Here is a 20,682-nt window from a genome sequence, read left to right as displayed (position 1 = left end):
ATTTTTTTCTTTTCCAAAGACCACTCAGGGGCAAACTCTGCCTGCTTGAGAGCAAATGTGTGCATTTATTACTGAGAGGGAATGAAAGTCTCAGTCCGCAGGTTGGCGTGGGCAGCGTCATGGCCTCTGAGAGAAGGATGCTTGGCCTTGCTTGTATCCCAGCCTCCTCAGCCCACGGGGTCCACTCTGCCTTCCCAGCCATATCTCGAGGCCCCGGGGCCTGGCAGGAAGTGTGACGGCTTCTAATAACTGCTTCTTTGTGTTTGAAGCCCATTTGCCTCTTATGACTCACATTCTCCAGGCCCGAGGCAGAAAGATGCAAGTCCTGGGGTGGGGTGGGGAACAGCAGGGCAGGGGGCAGGATGCCTCTGTGCTTGGGGAATGGTCTTCATAGTGACCCCGCCCCAGGAAACTGCCCAGACTAGGTCTTCTAGGAGCAGAGGAGTCTGTCCACTTGAGACAACTCTCCGGGTAACTGGGAGCAGAATACCATCAGGTGCCCAAAGTAGCCAGATACTGGAGTGTGTATATCACTTTGTGAGATGGTCTCACTGGACCTGGAGGGCTAGGGTGTGGGCAGCGTGGGCAGCTCTGCTGTGAGCAGCTCATCTGTGCTGTCTGAGGCTGTTGTTGTTCATCAGTAAGTCGTATTCGACTCTTTTTGCGACCCCATGGACTGCAGCATGCCAGGCTTCCCTGTCCTTTATTGTCTCCTGAAATTTGCTCAAACTCTTGTCCGTTGAGTCAGTGATGCCGGCCAGCCATCTCATCCTCTGTCGCCCCCTTCTCCTCCTGCCTTCAGTCTTTCCAGCATCAGGGTCTTTTCAGTGAGTCTGCTGTTTGCATCAGGTGGGCAAAGTATTGGAGCTTCAGCTTCAGCATCAGTCCTTCCGGTGAATCCCCAGCTAAACAAAAGTTAGCTCTGCAGTGACAAACCTGCATTTTTGCCTGAATAATGTGCTTGTTCCCCATCCCTCCTGCCTGGAAAAATCTTTCATGTTATACGTCTCTAAGAGCTCCTTTTCAACTGCTCGATGGGACGCCGCCTAGATTCAAATCAACCTCAGATTTTGTTCAAATCAACCTCAGATTTTGAATGTGCCTCAGTTTATCTTTTATTGGTGTGTTTCACAGATGCCCTGAAATGGTGTCTGTATGTAAAGTGCTTGATTCCGTCTCTGCACACAGAAGGCACTCAATAAATGCAGTATTTTGGATACATGAGATGTAGAAGGCCCCAAATGCCACCAGATCAACCTGCTGATGAGGCTGGGCTAGATTTCCTTGTTACCATGGCAAAAGATGCAGTCTTGGAAGCATCTCGGAAAGGCAGAGGCAGAGATAGGCTGTGTCTGCCTTTTCGGTCTTTCACTCAGATAAATGAAATTGCTTTATATGGGGAAGGGTCCTGGCGCAGCAGTTAAGATTTGATGCACACACTGAGGCAAGGTTTCAAAGAGTCTTGGAGAGGAGACATGTGATGCTATCTATTCAGAAGTTGAACAATCTGATACCTGTTTAAATGCAAAGTTCCTGAAACAAACCATAAACTCATTTTATTTGCACCTTTTATCTTCCTGGGCAAGTGTTTCCTGGAATAGTGAAGTTGTATAGAGGAAGACAGTAGAACAATAAAGTCACGTGGATGTGATCAGTATGCTCTGTGGGTGTAGACACTTCCGATTCCCAAAGATAAATCCAGTGGGGTGTTTAGGATACTCGCTGAGTGAGGGTTTTTTTTAAAGAAGAAGTATGCTTTTCCTGATCATGAAAGTCTGATGTATCTACTTTAATAATCTTAAAATACTGAAAAATATAAATAAGGAAAAATTGTCCCAGTATCTTACTGTCTTGGGCTGCTGAGGAGCCTTAACAAAGGAGCATAAATTGGGTGGCTTCAGACAACAGAAATTTGTTGTCTCATAGCTCTGGAGGCCAGAAGTCCAAAGTCAGCTCCCCACACAGACCTCCTGCTCTGAGTTAAAAATACCCCTGCCCGGGGGGTCTGGCTGAACACGGCCCAGCCTCCAGAGACCCAGTCAGCCAAGTCTCCTCCCCATGTAGGGGATGGTCAGTTTCAAAGGTTCAAGCTTTGAGGTTCTGGCATCTGTCCCCCGGACTCCCTACGATCTCAATAGACATGGGACAGACCCCTGGTCTTTCTTCTCCCACGGCAGAGCCCAGCCCCATGCATTCGGCGGCACACCGAGTCCCTGGGAATTTTCAAGAATTCTCCAGGGAGAGATCTTGTCCTCGAGGACCCCTTCTACACACCCCAGAGTCCAGTGGCTGGTCCTTCCCTCGGAGCAGCCCCTCTTATAAGACGCATATCAGAGCCAGTGTCTGCACTGTGGGTGCTCTCCACCCCCCAGAGATCCCCACCTCTTCCCCCTTCCCCATAGAATCTGTGTAGAGCACCAGGGAGGGTCCCCAGATACCCCCCATTTGCCGTCCACTGCCCCTCCCCGCCAGAGAAGGCAAGGCAACCCACTCCAGTACTCTTGCCTGGAAAATCCCATGGATGGAGGAGCCTGGTGGGCTGCAGTCCATGGGGTCGCACAGAGTCGGACACGACTGAAGCAACTTAGCAGCAACAGCAGCAGCCCCTCCCCCCACCCCAAGCACAGCCGCGGAAGGTGCCCTAGACGGCAGAGGCAGATTGATTGGGGTGAACACTCCAAACACTTCCTTGTTAGAACAGTGATCCTGCCCCGTGCATCTCCCTGGTACACCGTCCAGATCCGGCTGGGAGAGAGTAAGAAAGCCCAGGTTCTCCTAGTGGGAAGATTTGTGGGGACTCCCCTGGATAAAGACCTTCCGTGGATCATCACTTGCCATGCTCGGATCAGCCCTGGTGGCCGTACCTCCGTTATCCTCGTCACCAACAGGGAGCAGGCTCAGTCAGTTCAGATTCCTCCTTACTGTACTGTGATAAGCAAGCTGGAGCTGACATCCAGGTATTCTGGTCAACGATAATTGAAAATCCAGTCCGTGGCATTTATTAAGCAGATGCTAAGTGCCAAGTCCTGCTGTGGGCCCTTGGAGTATGTCTGTGGACCAAGCTTCCTGCATCCGTGGAGCTCACAGCTGAGGGCTCCCTGGGCTGTGCTTCCACCTGCATCATCCTAGATAACCTCCCCGTGCCCCGGGGCTGTGAACAGCTCTGTGAGAGCCCCGGGTTACCAAGGGGGAAGCCATCTGCCCAAAGCCCCAGAGCTGGAGGCACCTCTCTCCGATCCCTGAGTTGAGTGCTTGACCATCGGCTCTAATGTCACCCGTTGCCTCCAGCTCTGAGTCCTGCATGTTCCCAGTGTCCTGGGGGTATGTGCTAAGTCGCATCAGTCGTGTCCAACTCTTTGCAATCCTATGAACTGTAGCAGGCTCCTCTGTCCATGGGATTCTCCAGACAAGAATATTGGAGTGGGTTGCTGTGCCCTCTTCCAGGGGATCTTCCCGACACAGGGATCCAACCTGCATCTCCTGTGTCTCCTGCATCAGCAAGCAGGTTCTTTACCACTAGTGCCATCTGGGAAGCCCATGAATTAGTGACACAGTAGAGCATGCCAGGAAGACTCAGGCTCAAGTTCCAGCTCAAATTCAGAGCCTATTGTTTACTGTCATGGTGCTGTGGACTGAACTGTGACCCATTGGGATTCATGTGTTGAAGCCTGAATCGTCAGTGAGGCTCTATTTGAAGACAGGACATTTAGGAGGCCTGGCATGCTGCGATTCATGGGGTCACAAAGAGTCGGACACGACTGAGTGACTGATCTGATCTGATCTGAAGGTTAAGTAAGGTCATAAGACCTGCCTCTTGAGAAATCTGTATACAGGTCAGGAAGCAACAGTTAGAACTGGACATGGAACAACAGACTGGTTCCAAATTGGGAAAGGAGTACATCAAGGCTGTATATTGTCACCCAGCTTATTTAACTTATATGCAGAGTACATCATAAGAAACACTGGGCTGGATGAAGCACAAGCTGGAATCAAGATTGCCAGGAGAAATATTAGTAATCTCAGCTATGCAGATAACACCACCCTTAGGGCAGAAAGTGAAGAAGAACTAAAGAGCCTCTTGATGAAAGTGAAAGAGGAGAGTGAAAAAGTTGGCTTAAAGCTCAACATTCAGAAAACGAAGATCATGGCATCTGGTCCCATCACTTTATGGCAAATAGATGGGGAAACAGTGGAAACAGTGACAGACTTTATTTTGAGGGCTCCAAAATACTGCAGATGGTGATTGCAGCCATGAAATTAAAAAATGTTTACTCCTTGGAAGAAAAGTTATGACCAATCTAGACAGCATATTAAAAAGCAGAGACATTACTTTGCCAACAAAGGTCCATCTAGTCAAGGCTATGGTTTTTCCAGTAGTCATGTATGGATATGAGAGTTGGACTATAAAGAAAGCTGAGTGCTGAAGAATTGATGCTTTTGAACTGTGGTGTTGGAGAAGATTCTTGAGAGTCCATTGGACTGCAGAGAGAGCCAACCAGTCCATCCTAAAGGAAATCAGTCCTGAATATTCATTGGAAGGACTGATGTTGAACTGAAACTCCAATCCTTTGGCCTCCTGATGTGAAGAACTGACTCATTGGAAAAGACCCTGATTCTGGGAAAGATTGAAGGCAGGAGGAGAAGGGGACGATTGAGGAGGAGATGGTTGGATGGCATCACCAACTCAATGGACATAAATGTGAGTAAGCTTTGGGAGTTGGTGATGGACAGGGAGGTCTGGCGTGTTGCAGTCCACGGGGTCGCAAAAAGTCGGACACGACTGAGCGACTGAACTGAACTGAACTGAAGGTCATAAGAGGCTTCCCAGGTGGCGCTAGTGGTGAAGAATCCACCTGCCAATGCAGGAGACTTGAGTTCAATCCCTGGGTCGGGAAGATCCCCTGGAGAAGGAGTATTCTTGCCTGGAGAATCCCACGGACAGTGGATCCTGCCGGGCTACAGTCCACAGAGTCACAAGGAGTCAGACACGACTGAAACGACTTAGCACGCACGCACTCACAGGAGATCATAAAGGTGGGGTCCTAATTCATAGGGTTGGTGGCCTTAAGTGGAGGAGGAGAGCACTCTCCAGAGGACACGTGAGGACACAGTGGGAAGACAGCTGTCCGTAGGCAAAGAAGATCCTTACCAAAACTGAATCAGCCAGCACCTTATTTTCAGGACTTCCCACCTCCAAAACTGTGAGAAATGGAAATAAATTTCTGTTTAAGTTGCCCAGCTATGGTGTTTTATCATGGCAACCTTGAGCAGACTAAGACATTAGGCAAATCACTTCATCCCACCGAGCCTCGCTGTTTTCATACGTCGTGTGGGACTACCGGTACCTGTAAGAATTAAAGATTAGTATCGAGGAAAACATTTCCCTCTTATTTCTGGCACATACTGGGTGCTTAGCTGCTCTCTGTTGCTACGGTGATTAGACTAAGGGGTCTGCCTCACCTCCAAAAGCTTTCTGTGTCCAGATCTCTGAGTCGATGGCTTTGGGGATCACGACCCATGTAAGCGGTTCATGAACGCACAAGAAACGCCTCCATGAAGCTAAACTTACCTTTACTGTGTGCTGTGCACTCGTATTTTCTCCTCTGTTTCATGGTGGGTGTTCTGTTCTGCGTTTTAGTATAGGTTGCTGTTGCTCTTGTTGTTTAGTCGCTAAGTCCTGTCCAGCTTTTTGTGACCCCGTGGACCTCAACCCACCAGGCTCCTCTGTCCATGGGATTCTCCGGGCAAGAATACTACTGGAGTGGGTTGCCATTTCCTCCTCCAGGGGATCTTCCCGACCCAGGGATCGAACCCGTGTCTCCCATGCTTCCTGCATTAGCAGGTGGATTCTTTACCACTGAGCCACCTGGGAAGCCCTTTAGTGCAGGTTACATCCATCCCACCAAGTTTATCTCACAGCCCTGAATGGTTACATCCCAAAGTTTGAAACACCCAGAGCAATGGGATGGGGGTTGGCGGGGGGGAGATTCAGGTGCCAGTTATGCAGTGCAAGGTCTTGATGAGATTTTAAACCAAGCCTCCACCAGCTGCCAGCGCAGCACAGTTTGAGGGTTATAAATCATCTCACTCTCCAAAAAGATCCTACAAGCACTCTGTAATTATCCTCACTCCCGTTCTGTAGATGATAAAATGTCAGCTGAGATGATTCCCAGAGGTCAGTTCTGGGCTTTCTGACTCTGAGTCCGCTGCTCTTCCATCTCCATAGACCACGGATATGTAACCACAGCCTTAGACCCACCTCGCTGATGCCCTTGTGAACTCCCAAATGTCCCCAGGGGTCAGGGTTGAACCCGGATTAAGATGTGTTTTGATGGCATGGGCAGTTTAGACACACAGAGTGCGAAGAATATAAGCAAAACTGAAGTAGCATGGCAGTACACACTCACATTCTACATCTAAGCTCTGCCCCACCTCCAGACCCCTACCCCCACCTCATCCCATGCCTGTCCCCCACCCTTCACTATCACCTGCCCCTGACTCCCCCACCCCACCATGCAGTTCCATTAATGCAGAGTTGATCATGCCCATCTCACCAGCAGGATACAGCTCTGGGTCAGGAACCAAAATGCCAATGCTTTCATGATCCTAAAATGAGCGTGACTCAGGCTTGCTAGGAAATGCTTTACTCGCCCTCCTGCGTCCTACACAGGTCCCTACAGTTCCCATCCCTCTTGCAGTGTTGCTCTCTAACTTATTGTTTTAATTAGCTGCTTGGCTGTGTTAATAATCAAGGCTTTCCCAGCCTCTCAGGAGCTGCGCAGGCTGGGAGAACCGGGGAGCAGCAGCTCCCTTCCCTGGAGAGGCGTCTCTGCTCTGGAAGCTCTGTGCTGTCTGGGGTGCTGGCTGCCGGGTGGGCATCTCCCTTAGGGGGCCGTGGGGCTCGGCCTCCGGGAAATTCCTGGGATCCCCTGAGAGGACACGGGCCAAGGCGGGAGGCAGCTGTGATGGAGGACTTGCCCAGCCAGGGGGAGAGCGGCGTCTTGAGAGCACCCCTCCAGGGTCCTCAGGGAAGGAAGAGACTCTGCTCACCTCCCCGCCAAGAGGAGAAGCCTTCACTGCTCACCATCACCCCCACAGAATGAGGCCTGTGCCCACCTCCTGAAGCAGGCCATCTGAGGAAGAACATGAGGGGCCCCATGGCTGGTGTTTCTGCCACGTCCCATCTTAAGATGCCGAAGTCATAGGACCCCATGGTGCCTGGGCATCTGCCTCTCTGAGCCGCAGCATCTGCTGGGGGACAGGCCCTGCTTGGGGCGGGGTTGCTCATCTGGTCTGCCCAGGGCCACGGTGGGGAGGCTGGTCCAGGAGGAAACCTGGGGTGGCTGCTCTGAGCTGTCCCTGATGTGGCCCAGAAACCAGACAGTTTGCTTGGAGGAATCCACGCCTGAGTCTGGGCTGGGGGCCTTGGGTGCTGGGTGCTGGGGGCGATTTTTCGGTGGGGATCCCAGCTGGTCAGCCCTGGAAGCACACACACTGCATCTGGAATGAGCCAACCAGGAGGCCATACAGGGTGGGCTGTTGTTGTTCAGTTGCTAAGTCATGTCCTACTGTTTGCGACCCCATGGACTGCAGCACGCCAGGTTCCTCTGGTCTGCACTATCTCCTGGAGCTTGATCAAACTTACATCCATTGAGTCAGTGATGCCATCCAACCATCTCATCCTCTGTCGTCCCCTTCTCCTCTCGCCCTCAATCTTTTCCAGCATCAGGGTCTTTTCCAATGAGTCGCCTCTTCGCATCAGGTGGCCAAAGTATTGGAGCTTCAGCATCAGTCCTTCCAATGAATATTCAGGGTTGATTTCCTTAAGGATAGACTGGTTTGATCTCCTTGATCTCCATGCTGTCCAAGGGACTCTCGAGAGCCTTCTCCAGGGTGGGGTGGGGGGACGAAAAACCATGGCAGCACTTGGGGGGGCAGATGGTGAGCTAAGAGGCCAGAGGGGGACAGGCCCCTGCTGTCCCTGCAGGAGAGTGAAGAGTCCAGAGTGACCCTGGGGGGCTGGTTGGTTTGGGCAGTGGTGGTCCCGTTGATGAGGCTGCCAGGGGTGGGGAGCGTGGAGGACAGAAGTGGTTCTGACTGGGTGAACTCACATCCAGCTCCCAGTCCTTCCAGTCCAGGTGGAGCTTGGCCCCTGGAGGCCTGTAGCAAACACTTAAGGGAGAGGACAACACTGTCACCTGTGCGATCCCACTCCTGTCCGGGGTCCCTCCACTGGGACCCCCACCATCCTGGGCCTCCTCCACTGACCCCAGCACAGAAAGCCTTTCAGCGGCCACACAAGACAAGAAAAACCTGCAGTAACTTTTCCATTCTGCCTGCTTTCCTTTTCTGCCTGCAGCCTGAGGTCTCTCCGAAACAGCGTGTGCAGCCACTCAGGCTAATCCTTCCCGTGATGACAAGCGACTTTTTGGCCATGTTTCTCTTCTATAAATGGGCCGTTCCTAAAATTACACGGCCTGGGTGCCCTGCCGCCCCTCCCGGCCTGTGTGTGTCCTCGTGGGTAAGAAGGCCAGCTTCACCCTCTGCAGGGTTTTTCTGGCTGATTGGCTGCAGGCTCTGGTTTTGAAAGATGTACCTAATATTCCACAGGAAACCAACCCAGTTTCTGCAAAGAGCCAAATGCTGTTGGATCAACTCTATGCAAATAGCCGTCTGCCCAGCTCAGCAGGGTCATTTGGCTCCAGCCCGAATCATCCTCCCCCTGGGCCTCTTCCACTGCTCTTTCTGCTGACCCGACATCTCAGAACTGCTTGGTGAAAGCTATGAGTGCTCTGGGTTTTTTTGTGTGTCTTTTGGGCTTTGGGCCACAAGATATATGGGATTTTACCTCCCCGACCAGGGATCAAACCCACTCCCCCTGCCTTAGAAGGCAAAGTCTTAACCACTAGACTAATCAGGGAAGTCCCTAAAGATGATTTTCTAAACAGCCAACCGGATCCCAAGGAGGACACCCCCTGGAGGACTTGAAACCCACTCCGTGTCCCCAGCAGATGCATGGGATACCCCAGGGGAGGATTGGGGGTCCCACTGACTCGGACTCACCTCCTGATTTCTGGATATCAGAACCAGTCTGGGTTTGTTGCTTTCCAGACCCAAATCAGGGCACTGTGTCCACCCAGACCCTCCTGTGTGGGCAGGGGCCTGCTTCCACCGTGCCTAAGCTGCGGCCCCACCTGCCTTGTGAGACCCCAGCCCATCTGTGACCGCATGGTGCGCTCTTCCTTTAGGGGTTAGTGTGCTCCTCCCCGGGAGCACATAGTCTTTTCCTTTCTTGCATAATCTGATTTTCATCCCTTTGGACCGAAAATCCTGCTCCTCGTTACCCCACCTTATACCCCAAAGCTCCCATCACTGAGAGCACCCTGACGCAGACAGGGAAGGAGGTGGGCAGTCCAGAGCCTGGCCAGGTGCCTCCAGATTGTGGCCCAAAGGGAAGGTGTTCTTGGGGTCCTGCTCGGGGAGTGGGGACAGAACACTGACCCCTGTTAACAGGAAACTATGTAATGGTTCTCAACTGGAAGCTACTGGAACTTGGTAAAAGAACCATGGCAGTCCCACCCCCAGTCACCTGGGTAATGCTCCGGGGTCCCCAGGCAGTGCAGCCCGACTGAGGAGCGCTGTCTTAGAGGATGAGAGATGGCGGGGGCCCCCAGAGGCATCTACGCTGGGGTCGTTGTCTATGCAAGATGGGACCACGACCCCTGAAGCAGGGCACGTTAGTTCATGTGGATGGCACTTCTCTGGGCACTGTGTGCAGAGCTGTTTACCAGATTCTCAGTGGGTTCCATGTCCCCCAGCAGACTAGGTGTCCCCGGGGCAGTCCACACCCATCCCTTTGGGTGGTTCTAGATCCAATGTAAGCCTGTGGGGTCGACAAGCCTTGTGGATGATGTGCAGGTTTCTCTAAAGACCCTACAAGTGCTAAAAGTTAGAGCCACTCAACGTGGTCACGTTGGCTGTTTCGTGCTGCTCAGAATCTCTTCTTGGTAGTAGCATGTGCCTTTGATTAATAAGAAATGAGAAATGAATTATCACTTAATACACTGCGTTTGGTAGACAGAAGCCCTTCAAAACCTAAGACCCCTGGGAGAAAGTCATTAAAGGGGCCCTTGGTGATTAGAGGTTGGGAACCCCTGGCCTAATACACCTCCATTGTTTGAGAGATGGAGACATGAGGCCCAGAGAGGTTCAGGGACCATCTTTAGGTCACACAGCTAGTTATGCACAGCTGAGGCCCTCAACCCCAACCTTCTCAGGTGGACTGTAGGGGCAGAAAGAATATGTGCTGAATATTTTGCTGGATACCCTCACTTGACACAATCCCGCAGACCCAGTTGTAGGAAATCCCTTACTGGTCACGGAGATCGTGTGGCCAGAGATAGCCCATACCCTCAGAGGACTGGAAAGTCCATCATAGGCCAGGATTTCATCAAATCTAAGATACCATCACTTGGAAGATACACCCTTGTTTTCGGTACAAGGCAGGAGCGCTGCCAAGTGTGGTTGTCAGGTGCCATCAACCGTAAGGTGTATCTTGATCTTTGTTGTTGGTGTTCGGTCACTCAGTCGTGTCTGACTCTTTGAGACCCCAAAGACTGCAGCACACCAGGCTTCCCTGTCCTTCGCTATCTCCTGGAGTTTGCTCAAATCATGTCCATTGAGTCCTTGATGCCACCCAACCATCTCCTCCTCTGTCGTCCCCTTCTCCTTCCTCCTTCAGTCTTTCCCAGCATCAGGGTCTTTTCCAATGAGTCGGCTCTTTGAATCAGGTGGCCAAAGTACTGGAGCTTCAGCATCAGTCATTCCAATGAATATTCAGGGTCGATTTCCTTTAGGATTGACTAGTATGATCTCCTTGCAGTCCAGGGGACTGCAAAAAATCTTGATCTTAGAGATGTTACAGTGTGGTAGATTCTGCTCAGAGCTGGTTCTTTTAACCTGCTGGAGGTGCTAAGGGGGATAAAATGGTCCTTAGAAGGAAACACATGTATCTGAAAAGCAGGAGTGAGTCAAGAGCCTCCCAGCCCAGTGTGTGCAGTCCCAGGATGGCATACTCGGATTGGCCCTCAGCAGACCTGGATCTACGTCTCAGTCTTGAAACTTGAGGGCTGTGCTCGTGAGCACATTCTAGTCCCTCCAGCCCCCGTTTCCTCATGTGCAAAAGAGGGGAAATGTGCGCTCCCACCTACCTGCCCTGAGCCTCCTGGACTCTTGTAAAGCTCGGAAGAGGACATGGGAAGTTGAGTCCTAGAGGTGCCTGGTGCAGACTCATGGTTAAGGAGCCCCCACTTGCCCGCAGAGGTCCCCGTGCGGCCCCTGGAGGACACACACACAGGCACACACACTCTGCCTGGCATCACAGGAAGGGTCACTGAGCCTCACTGTAGGAGGAACAGGGCAGGTGTGTTCCCAGGGCCCCTTCCTGGGATCAGGGCTAGAAAGGATCAGTCAGCAAACAGGACTCCTCCCCTCCTGCTCAATGTCCTGCTGTCCCAGAGCGACTCCAGCCTGTGGGGCATGCGTCCCTTCTGCCGAGGGGGCAGCACAGTTGAGCCACAGGCCAGGGCCCAGAGCTGGAGCCAGCCCTGCCCCATGTCTCCCGTTAGAGGTGGCCCTCAGGCAGCTCCCCTTCTTCTGGGGGCTTGTCCTCCATTGGTAGAGCGCAGGGAAGAAGCCCAGTCGTGTGGCCCCCCCAGGGCGATGAGAAGGGGGCTTGTGAAAGCGCCCCTCTGGGGACACAAGCGGCAGAATGGCAGGAGGGGTCCCCACGACTGAAGTGTCCCTGACTCGTGACAGAGATTCTCGGGCATCGTGGTGGGAAGCAGGGGACTGGGGGGCCGGACCCGGATTCTTGCCCTGTCCCTGCTGCTCCCCTCGACCATGGACAAGCCTCTGTTTCCCCATCTGCAAAATGGGCAGCCAGACCCTTCCCCCGGGCCCCTCCAAGGACCAAGCGAGTGGATGGGCGAGAAGGGTCCCTTGCGGAGTGGGCGCTCAGACTCCATGTCCCGCAGGTGGGGGGCGCCGCGGTCATGGCTGTGGGCGTCTGGACCCTGGTGGAGAAGAGCGGCTACCTCGGTGTCCTGGCCTCCAGCACCTTCGCCGCCTCTGCCTACATCCTCATCTTTGCGGGTGCCCTCGTCATGGTGACCGGCTTCCTGGGCTTCGGCGCCATCATCCGCGAGGACAGGGGCTGCCTCTCTGCGGTGAGTGCCTGCCCGCCAGCAGGGCGGAGGGGGCCACCCACCCCGGGGCCTCTGACCACCTGTTTCCCCCCTGACCCCCCGACCAGGCTCTGTGCTGAGAGCCCCACTCGGGGACACCAGCCCCGGCTCTGAGGCCTGCAGAGGGCGGGCTGGGGAGGGGTGGGCGGCCACGGGCCAGCTATCTGCCACCGTCTCCAGGTTCTTATTAGGACCTAAGCCAGGAGAACACCTCGCTGGTGGTGGCAAAGCCGCTCCCTCACCTCCTTCCCGTCTCCTCCTCTTCTTCCTCTGTCCGGGTTTAATAATGGCGATTTTCAAACATAGGCTAAAATGAAAAGAACGTTTTCATGAAGCCCATCACCCAGACTCACCTCCACCATCTCAGAGCCAATCCTCTCTGCCTGCCCCCTCCCCCACCCCTGCCCTGCCCCCACCCGAGACCCCAGACAGCAGGGCATCTGTCAGTGCCTCAGGGTATACCTCGAAAATCAGGATTCTCTTTTTAGAAAGGGTAACGACAAGACTGTTATCACACCTAGAAACCATTAAGAGCCGATCCTTAATATCATGAAATAACCAGGCAATTTCAGATTTCCCCTGTTGAGCCATAAGCTATTCTTTTTTTTGTTTTTTTTTTTCAGTTTATTTGAATCAAGATGGAAGTGAGGTCTGTGTGTTAAAGTCGGTCGAGTGGTCCCTTGGGTCTCTCTCGGTCTCTCTGCTCCCCATCAATCTCTGACTCTTCCTCGCAATGTACCTGCTGGAGGAAGCCATTTCATTGATGGCTTTGCTCCCTCCCCATCTGGCCTTTCCCATGCCGTCCTGATGATGCTCTGGGAGTTGGATGTAGAAGCTTGGTCAGACTCAGGTGGGGTCGTTCAGGCAGGTGTTTGTTTCATGGGTGAGGTGGGCACAGGCTCCTTGACAAACACCCCTTGGGAAGCTGGGAAGAGCGCCCCCCCCACCACCACCACCGCTGACCCTGAGCACCAGGAAAGGAAGTCAGGGCTATACCCGAGGGGGCAGAAGCCGGAGTCCCACTCTGGACTCCCAGGCCTGACCCTCCCTCCTTCCCTCCCTCCTGGGCACCTGTGGACAGATCAGGCTCCCTGGGGCCCGGCTGGCATCTCCCCCTTCATGTCCCCAACCACAAGCCCTGTGTGGGCAGTAATTAAGAAGTGTTAGTCACTCAGTCGCATCCAACTCTTTGCAATCCCATGGACTGTAGCCCACCAGGATCTTCTGTCCATGGGCTTCTCCAGGCAAGAATACTGGAGTGGGTTGCCATGCCCTCCTCCAGGGGATCTTTTCCACTCAGAGATCGAACCCAGGTCTTCTGCATTGCAGGTGGATTCTTTACCATCTGAGCCATCAGGGCAGGGGAGGGAAGCTGCAAAACATTCAGACATAGACAGGAAGGGTCAAGGCAGATCCAGTCTGAGTCTCAGTGAGGAACCAGGTTGAGCTACAGGAATCAGGTGACGAGAAGAAGCCTTGAGGTCAGTGCCCACCCCCCCCCGCCTGTCTTTACGTGCCCACTGCTGACCCAGCAGCCTGGGACTCACACATCCGACCAGGGAGAAGAAGCTCCGTCCGGAGGGGCTGAGCCCCAGGCCTCTCTCACCAGCCGTAACCTAGTTTTAGCTCTGGATGCAGCAGTGTGTGTGTCCAGGCTCAGCGGGATGGCTCTCCCCTGCCTGGAAGAAATTCTTAGTTCTGCTCTGAGGATTGCCCAGAGCAAGGTGCAGGCCGTGTGGATGTGGTTCCTGGCGGGGGGCGGGGGGAGTGAAGGCCCACAGGGGACCAGCCTCCAGAGCTTGGCTTTGACCCAACCTTTCCTTCCAGCCATAGGACAGGGGTGCCCTGAGCCAGCCCATCCCCAACAATGTCCCCCACGCTGGAGTCCCAGCGAGCCTGCTGATGCCCCTGATCGGAACACTGTGAGCTGGATAAGAGAGAACACAGGGCCTGACTGAGTGACCAGGGATGCAGTGTGATGGGGGCAGGAAGGTCCAGCTGTGATGGGACAGAGGCTCACAGGGGCTGGGGCTGCTGGGCTCTTCCCCTTGGCATCCTTGGGGACCAGAGGAGAGCCAAGGGGTCCGTAACCGACCCGCCCAGCGCTGACCGCAGCCTCCTCTTTCTACACCATCCATCTGTGAGACCTGTCCCACCATCTGGCCTCCCCAATCACAGCCAGACGATCACATGGTCTGAGACCTGCCCTGGGGAGGTAGGTGGGGGGCCAACCATGCGGGGAAGATGTGGAGACCCAGGAAGGCCAGAAGCTTGGGCCTGTGGCCCCGGAGCACACCTTTCGCCCTTCTGAGCTTTGGAAGGTCAGCAAACAGACCTCTCATCTCCCTGGGCCTGGGGGCCACAGGGGCTGCTGGACAGGCTGCTATGAGATGCCATCCTCCTTCTCAGCCCCACCTTGACCCTCCTGCCTGCATTCACTTCCATCCTCACAGAACCGATGGTCTTTTAGCCCCAGCATCACTAACCAGACACTTCAGAGAGGCGTCCACTTGAAAGTGAGGTCAGGAGAAAGTGCCCTTGTGCGCACACACACACACACACCTATCTAGGAATGTGGAGCCCGGGGCTTACAGACAGCAAACCTCAAAACTTGGTGTTTTCTTCCTTTACTTTTCCCTGCCCGACCTTTGAAAGGGTCCAGTCTGGGGACTGAACACAGGTGAGGGGGCAGACCCTGAGTCATCCACCTGTTGGCCCACAGCCCCTGAATTACTGAGCATCAGAATGTTTTAACCAAGAAGACAGCTGTCAGACTTTCTCTGGTTAACCCAAGTAGACATTTTAAAACCCAGGCTCCCATTTGGAGGCAAGCGGGGATGCTTAAGGCAGTTTAAAAGTGTTCTGTGGTTTCTGGAGTTTCCTTCCTGGTTTCATTTCTTCTCTCCCCCTCCGTGTCTGACTTCCTTTTGAAGCCTTGAGTCAGCTAAAGGAGAAGTGCAGTGAGTGGAAAGCGGTCCCTGAAGAGGAGAGGGGGAGATGAAAGACCAGGGATCTGAAGAGTCTACATCCAGCTTAGCTCAGGCCGAGGAAGGGGCCCGACATCAAAAGCTCCCCTCGAGCTGCCGGGCGAGGGCCAGCCGGCTCCCACGGCATCTGTCCCGGCCTGAGCCCTTCCTCCAGCACATCTGCAGCCCCTCAGAGTCACTTTCCCCAGAAGGAAATGTTCATCAGGGACAGGAATAGTTCGTCTTCGCTGGTGCCGAAATCATGATCAGCGAGAAGTCGGAAATCTGCAGAAGGGGAAAGGGAGCAAGATTTAAATTATTCACGCCAGCTCTTCTTTTTTAGCGCAGCCTGCGTGAATGAGCCGGGTCATTCAGGCCAGCCCAGTCCAAGATGATGACCAAGACAGATGCTACCCTGATCGAAAGCAAGGGATGTTTTTAGAGTTTTGAATGTGGGCTCTGAACGCTCACATCTTCAGTCAGATGAAGATGAGAATGGGTGGTTCAGGCTCAGCTGGGTCTTCATCACAGCTTCTTTTATACTTAGGAGAGGGAGTTGAAGGAAGAAGTTCTAGAACCAGTTTTGAAAATGAGGGGACCCCAAGTTGCAGCGCTTCCATTGGGCTTCATTACCCGGGCAGTCAGGGCTGGAGTAGAAAGTGTCTTGGAAGTCACCTGGCCCCTCCCGGCCACCTTGATGTCCCCATCCCCATACGGGGGGCTGGGGGGAAGCATGAAGAGAACAAGACAGTATTTTAGGTCTTAGGAAACGAGTCACCACATTATATAAAGATCATCAAGTGTGGCTATAATTATCATTTGCATCACCAGCACCAGCTCCTTTGAGAAGGAGCCTAAATAAATTGCGTTATTCTTAGGGCCATGACTCCCAGGGTCCCCACATCTTGGCTGGGCCACTCTCTCAATAGAAGCAGGGGACAGGGTGGCAGAAAGGGTGCCTGGATCTCCATGTCCAGGGTTTTGACCATGTCCTCCCCAGGCTGGTTTCTTTCTTTTTTTTGGAGGAGTGGGGCGGCCACCCCATGTGGTATGTGGGATCTTAGTTCCCTGACCGGGGATCAAACCTGTGCCCCTTGCATTGGAAGCACGGAGTCTTAACCACTGGGCTGCCAGGGAAGTCCCTCCCCAGGCTGTTTTCTCACCCACTCCTTACTTTGTCAGGGCCCCACCAGTCACCCAGACAGGTGGTCACAGCCTCGTCCGTTGGTGACTTTCTGATCTTGGTGTCACCGCCTGTGTGTGTCAAAGGAATGGGTCCTACAGCCGAGGCCTGGGGAACCCTGACTCTGCCCCGTCAGAGAGGACCTCTGCTTATCTGCTTGATTTGGGGCAGTGGAGGCGGGGAGTGAGCAAGAGGACCCTCGCCAGGCTCTTGGGGAATTAGGTACGAGTAGCCCCAGGAGCCATCCAGAAGGTGCCCCATGCAGTCACCCAGGGCCCCAGTCTCCCAGCTGGGGCCTGGGCTGAACTTGGCTCTGCACCACACCAGGACAGCACATGGTCGGTCGCCTGCGAGACTCAGCCCCTTCCTTTCAGAGCCTCCTGTCAGCCTCCTCCTTGCTGGCCTTGCTTAGGTTAGGGGCTGCACAGGAAGGGGCTCCCTGGCGGCCAAGGCGTGAACCACCCCACCCGCACCGCAGCCCCAGAAAAACAGACTTGCCCGAGGTCACACGGCCATCACCCTGGCTTGGTCCAGGCCCTTCCCCTGTCCCAGCCGCCTCTGTCCCCACTTCCTGGAGGGCTCCCACACAGGGAGTGGGTACTCAGCTTGTCGTGACTCGGGGTCCATGGTTGGCATTCTGGGTGCAAAGGGAAACACAGAGGTGAGGACTAGGGGCCGGTCACCTGGCTACCCGCCACCTGGCCCACCAGGAAGTGGGGGTCAGGCTGCAGAGCGCTGGGGTGCAGGGGTCAGCTGTGAGTGCACCAGAGAAGGGCTTCGGCTGAGTTGGAGATGAGTCTAACATAGTTGGGGCTTCCCAGGTGGCACTAGAGGTAAAGAACCCACCTGCCAATGCATGAGATGCAAGAGACGGGGATTCAATCCCTGGGTCGCAGGTCAGGGGGGCTCATGGCAACAGTTGCTATGGGCCTCTGTCAGTTCTGGAGATGACCTTGGTGTGGCACTCTGCACCTGTGGCCTTGGTCTAGGGCTCTACCCAAACCTTATTTCACAAGCAAGTGCCCAGCAAGGATGGCCTGGCGAGGGCTGGCCGTGGAGCAGAGCTGATGTGGAGAGGAAAAACTCCCCTCCCAGCCTGGCCCTCTCTCTGCTCCCAGCCTCTCAGGCCAGCTCGGGTATCAGCATCAGACAGGAACCAGAGCACACCCCGGCGTCCTGCAGAGCAGCCCCCGGCCCGGTGGAGTCACTGTGGCTGGGCTGGGGCCAGCAGGGTAGAGGTCACCCTCATCCTTCCAACAGTGACATTTTGTTACTGGAATGGCTCCAGGCTCCAAAATCCACATCCTCATTTTTCTGCACGAACAAGTAGGCAGCTGCGCCCCAAGCCCTGACTGCCTCCAGCCGGCAGTTAATTGCCAGCAAATAACGTGGCCTGAGGTCACTGCTGCTCAAACAGCTGGCTCTGTCTTTTCCGGTCCAGCCTCTTTGGCTGTTCCAAGCTCTCTGACCCTCCCATGGCCATGATCAGATCACACAGCCAAGCTGGGGGCTGCGGGCCGGCTCTTCTTCCCGAGACTTAAGCCCAGCTGCACCTGACTCTGCTCTCTCCCCACTGGAGAGAGTCAAGACTGTCTCTGAGTTAAGCCGGCCAGTATCTCCACCTGCCTGGACACCGAGCCAGCTGTGGCTTGGTTTCCATCCCTGACTGTGCTGATGGTGGAGGAGACAGAGGAGAAAACCTTTGTCCAAACCCCCGTCTTTGTGGCAGAAGCAGTCCCAGGGAGAAATTCCCAAAGTCCAGTGGTATAACATTCTTAAAACTGACCTCAAGGACAGCACCAGCTGGACTAAGTTGCCCGGTCTCGTGGGCACCAGTGAATCCACCTCAGAAACTATATCTGGGGCTCGGCTTGCCCCAGATACAGGCAGGGTAAGTCCATCTGAAAACCCACTTGCTAATTAATCACCTTAATGTCACAAGGAGGAATATTTTTGCATGGTTCCTGTGGAGTCTCTCATTAAAGAAGGTATCAGATTGGTTCAGAAAGGGTTGTGCTGTTTCAGCTTCATTTGGGATCCGTAGCTTTAGAAACTATCCACCTTTTCTTCCAGTGCAAACTACTCCATTAGAGAATTAAAGAAAAAAAAAATGTTGGTAGATGGTACAGGGTGGAGGTGAATGTTTGGGTCCTGTTCTGTCTTAGCAGGCTGGTCCATTCTGTGACTAGGCTCCAGTCTGGCGTGTTTGGAAGGGGCCTGTCCTAATGGAGGGCTCTGGGGCAGAGGTTCCTAGAGCTGTCCTTGGAAATCTCATTACTGGTTTCTATCAGACCAAGATTTGGGGGGTCAGTTCTGGAAGGACGGGGGTCAGGGCTGAGTACAGAATTGGGAGGCGGTCACAAAACTCAGCAAGGGGTAGGGGTCTGGGAGGAGTGGGTGTGGGTGCGTTCCTTTCACCCTGCGGAGCAGGGGGACAGGACGAGATGCAGGTCAGAGCCGGAGGGCGAACATCGCTGGGGGTCGGACAGGCCTGAGTCCCGGGAGTCAGACGGGGTCAGGAGGAAGGGTGTGGTTACAAGGTCACGGTCAGGACCTTCTGGCTTGGGGAGGGCTTTGTGGAGGCCTTGCCTGAGCCCAGACTAGATGGCGCTCAGCTGCACGCACAGATGTGGTCAGGGCAGCAAACCCACGCAGGACCAGCAGAGACTGAGGCACGCCCGGTGTGCGCACGAGGGGTGTAGCTCAGCTGGGCAGTCACTGGACTCGGAGGGTCAGGCTGGGCTGAGTAGAGTGAATGGGACGGACGTAGGCATCAGAGCCGTGGCTGTGACTCCAGCCCAGGCGTGAAGGCTCAGGGCCCCTTAGGGAGGAGGTGGCCTGCCCGGAGGGGCCGTGCCTGGCCTGCCCGGAGGGCGCTGTAGGCTGGGGGCTGAGTGGTGGTTGGAGAGAGACCCTCCTGTGCCCAGTTTCCCCTCTGCCTCTTGTCACCACCCTCTCCTGATGCCCGGCGTCCCCCTAACCCTGGCCCCCCACCATGAGCTCATCCAGCCCATCCGCCCGCCGCACCCCCCCATGCCATCAGCCATCGAGGGGAGCCAGTGGGGTCAGCACCAAGCTCTGCAGCCGGGATCCTGGGGTCAATTCCATGCTAGCGGTGTGACCTCGGCCAAACTGTAGCCCCTCCACACGCATATGTGACGCTGGGGCCACAGAGCCGTGTGACGAACAGGGTCGCGCAGGGAGCACCTGCTGTGTGTGCTTGGGGAGCATCTGGGTGGATCAAGCACAGATTCTGCCCAGGGAGAGCTAATTTGGGGTTGCGGGGGGTGTTGTGGTATAGAGGATCCTGCCCATCGCTCCCATATAGAAAAACCGCCTTTCCCCTGCTCCTGAGAAGGCGGCACCCGTGAATAGTTAATTCTGGGGGCCCCTTGGGGATGGTGGGCTTGGGGTCCATTACGTCCTGACTCATGTTGAAATGTGACTTCTGCAAATGACTCACAGGGGATCTGAAGAACATTTTACTGCCTTTTGTTAATAATTCCAAACTAACAGCAAACCAAATTTAAAGGAGACACACTGTAGCTTAAGGACCTTCTTCATGCTTCCCAGAATCAAGCACTATACACAGACCTTCCGGGCCAGCCCTTTCCCAAGGACCCACCTAGGGACCCCAGAGTGTCCCCCAGACAGCAGCATCTTCTCTGCACTCCAGGTCCCAAGGTGCCCTCAGCTGACGCCATGTGGACATCCCTCATCCTGCCCTGAATCATGGTCAGCAACGTTCTGCTGTGAAGGTGCCCTCCCAGGCAGGCGCAGGGTAAAACCCCTCACCTGCTTCTGTCTGTGTTGTTTCAGGCTTCTCAGGGCCCAGACAACCTTCCTCAGACGCGTTTTTGCCGTGTCTCCCATAGTACTTAGAGGCACACATGCAAATCAAGTCCCAGCATCAGCCTCAGAGCCTGAAGGTAAATGTGTGAGTCAGGGTTTCTCAGCGGCCTTGGCACCAGTAACATTCAGGCCAGATCATCTTTGCCATGGGACCTGCCCCATGACCGTGTCCCCGGGGCCTCTACCCACTCGAAGCCAACAGCACTCCTTCCCCGAGTTATGACAACAAAAAAAAAAACGCCTCCAGACATCGCCAGTTGTCCCGGGGTTGGGGGGGAGCATAATCACACCAGGTGGAGAAACTTTGGCATAAACTAAAGCAACAATTTCACGCCATCCGCAGATCAGAAAAGGATTAAGCTGCTGCCCCCACGTGTGGGCTGCCTGCTGCGGCCAGTTCCCCCTCTCACAGGCGTGCTCAGTGAGAAGCGCACCT

The 20,682-nt window shown here is 54.4% G+C and overlaps 1 protein-coding gene across 1 annotated transcript in view; it reads left to right on the top strand.

Moving 5' to 3' along the window:
* The window catches only part of TSPAN11 (tetraspanin 11), a 61,487-nt gene that overhangs the window by 29,489 nt on the left and 11,316 nt on the right, over positions 1-20,682 (top strand). The window contains exon 4 of the mRNA XM_055566061.1: positions 12,036-12,227. Within this exon, the coding sequence (XP_055422036.1) occupies positions 12,036-12,227 (192 nt within the window). The remainder of the gene's footprint in view (positions 1-12,035; positions 12,228-20,682) is intronic.

This window comes from Bubalus kerabau, chromosome 1 (genome assembly GCF_029407905.1).
Source record: "Bubalus kerabau isolate K-KA32 ecotype Philippines breed swamp buffalo chromosome 1, PCC_UOA_SB_1v2, whole genome shotgun sequence".
NCBI classification, from domain to species: domain Eukaryota; kingdom Metazoa; phylum Chordata; class Mammalia; order Artiodactyla; family Bovidae; genus Bubalus; species Bubalus kerabau.
This window is presented reverse-complemented; position numbering and strand designations above follow the sequence as displayed.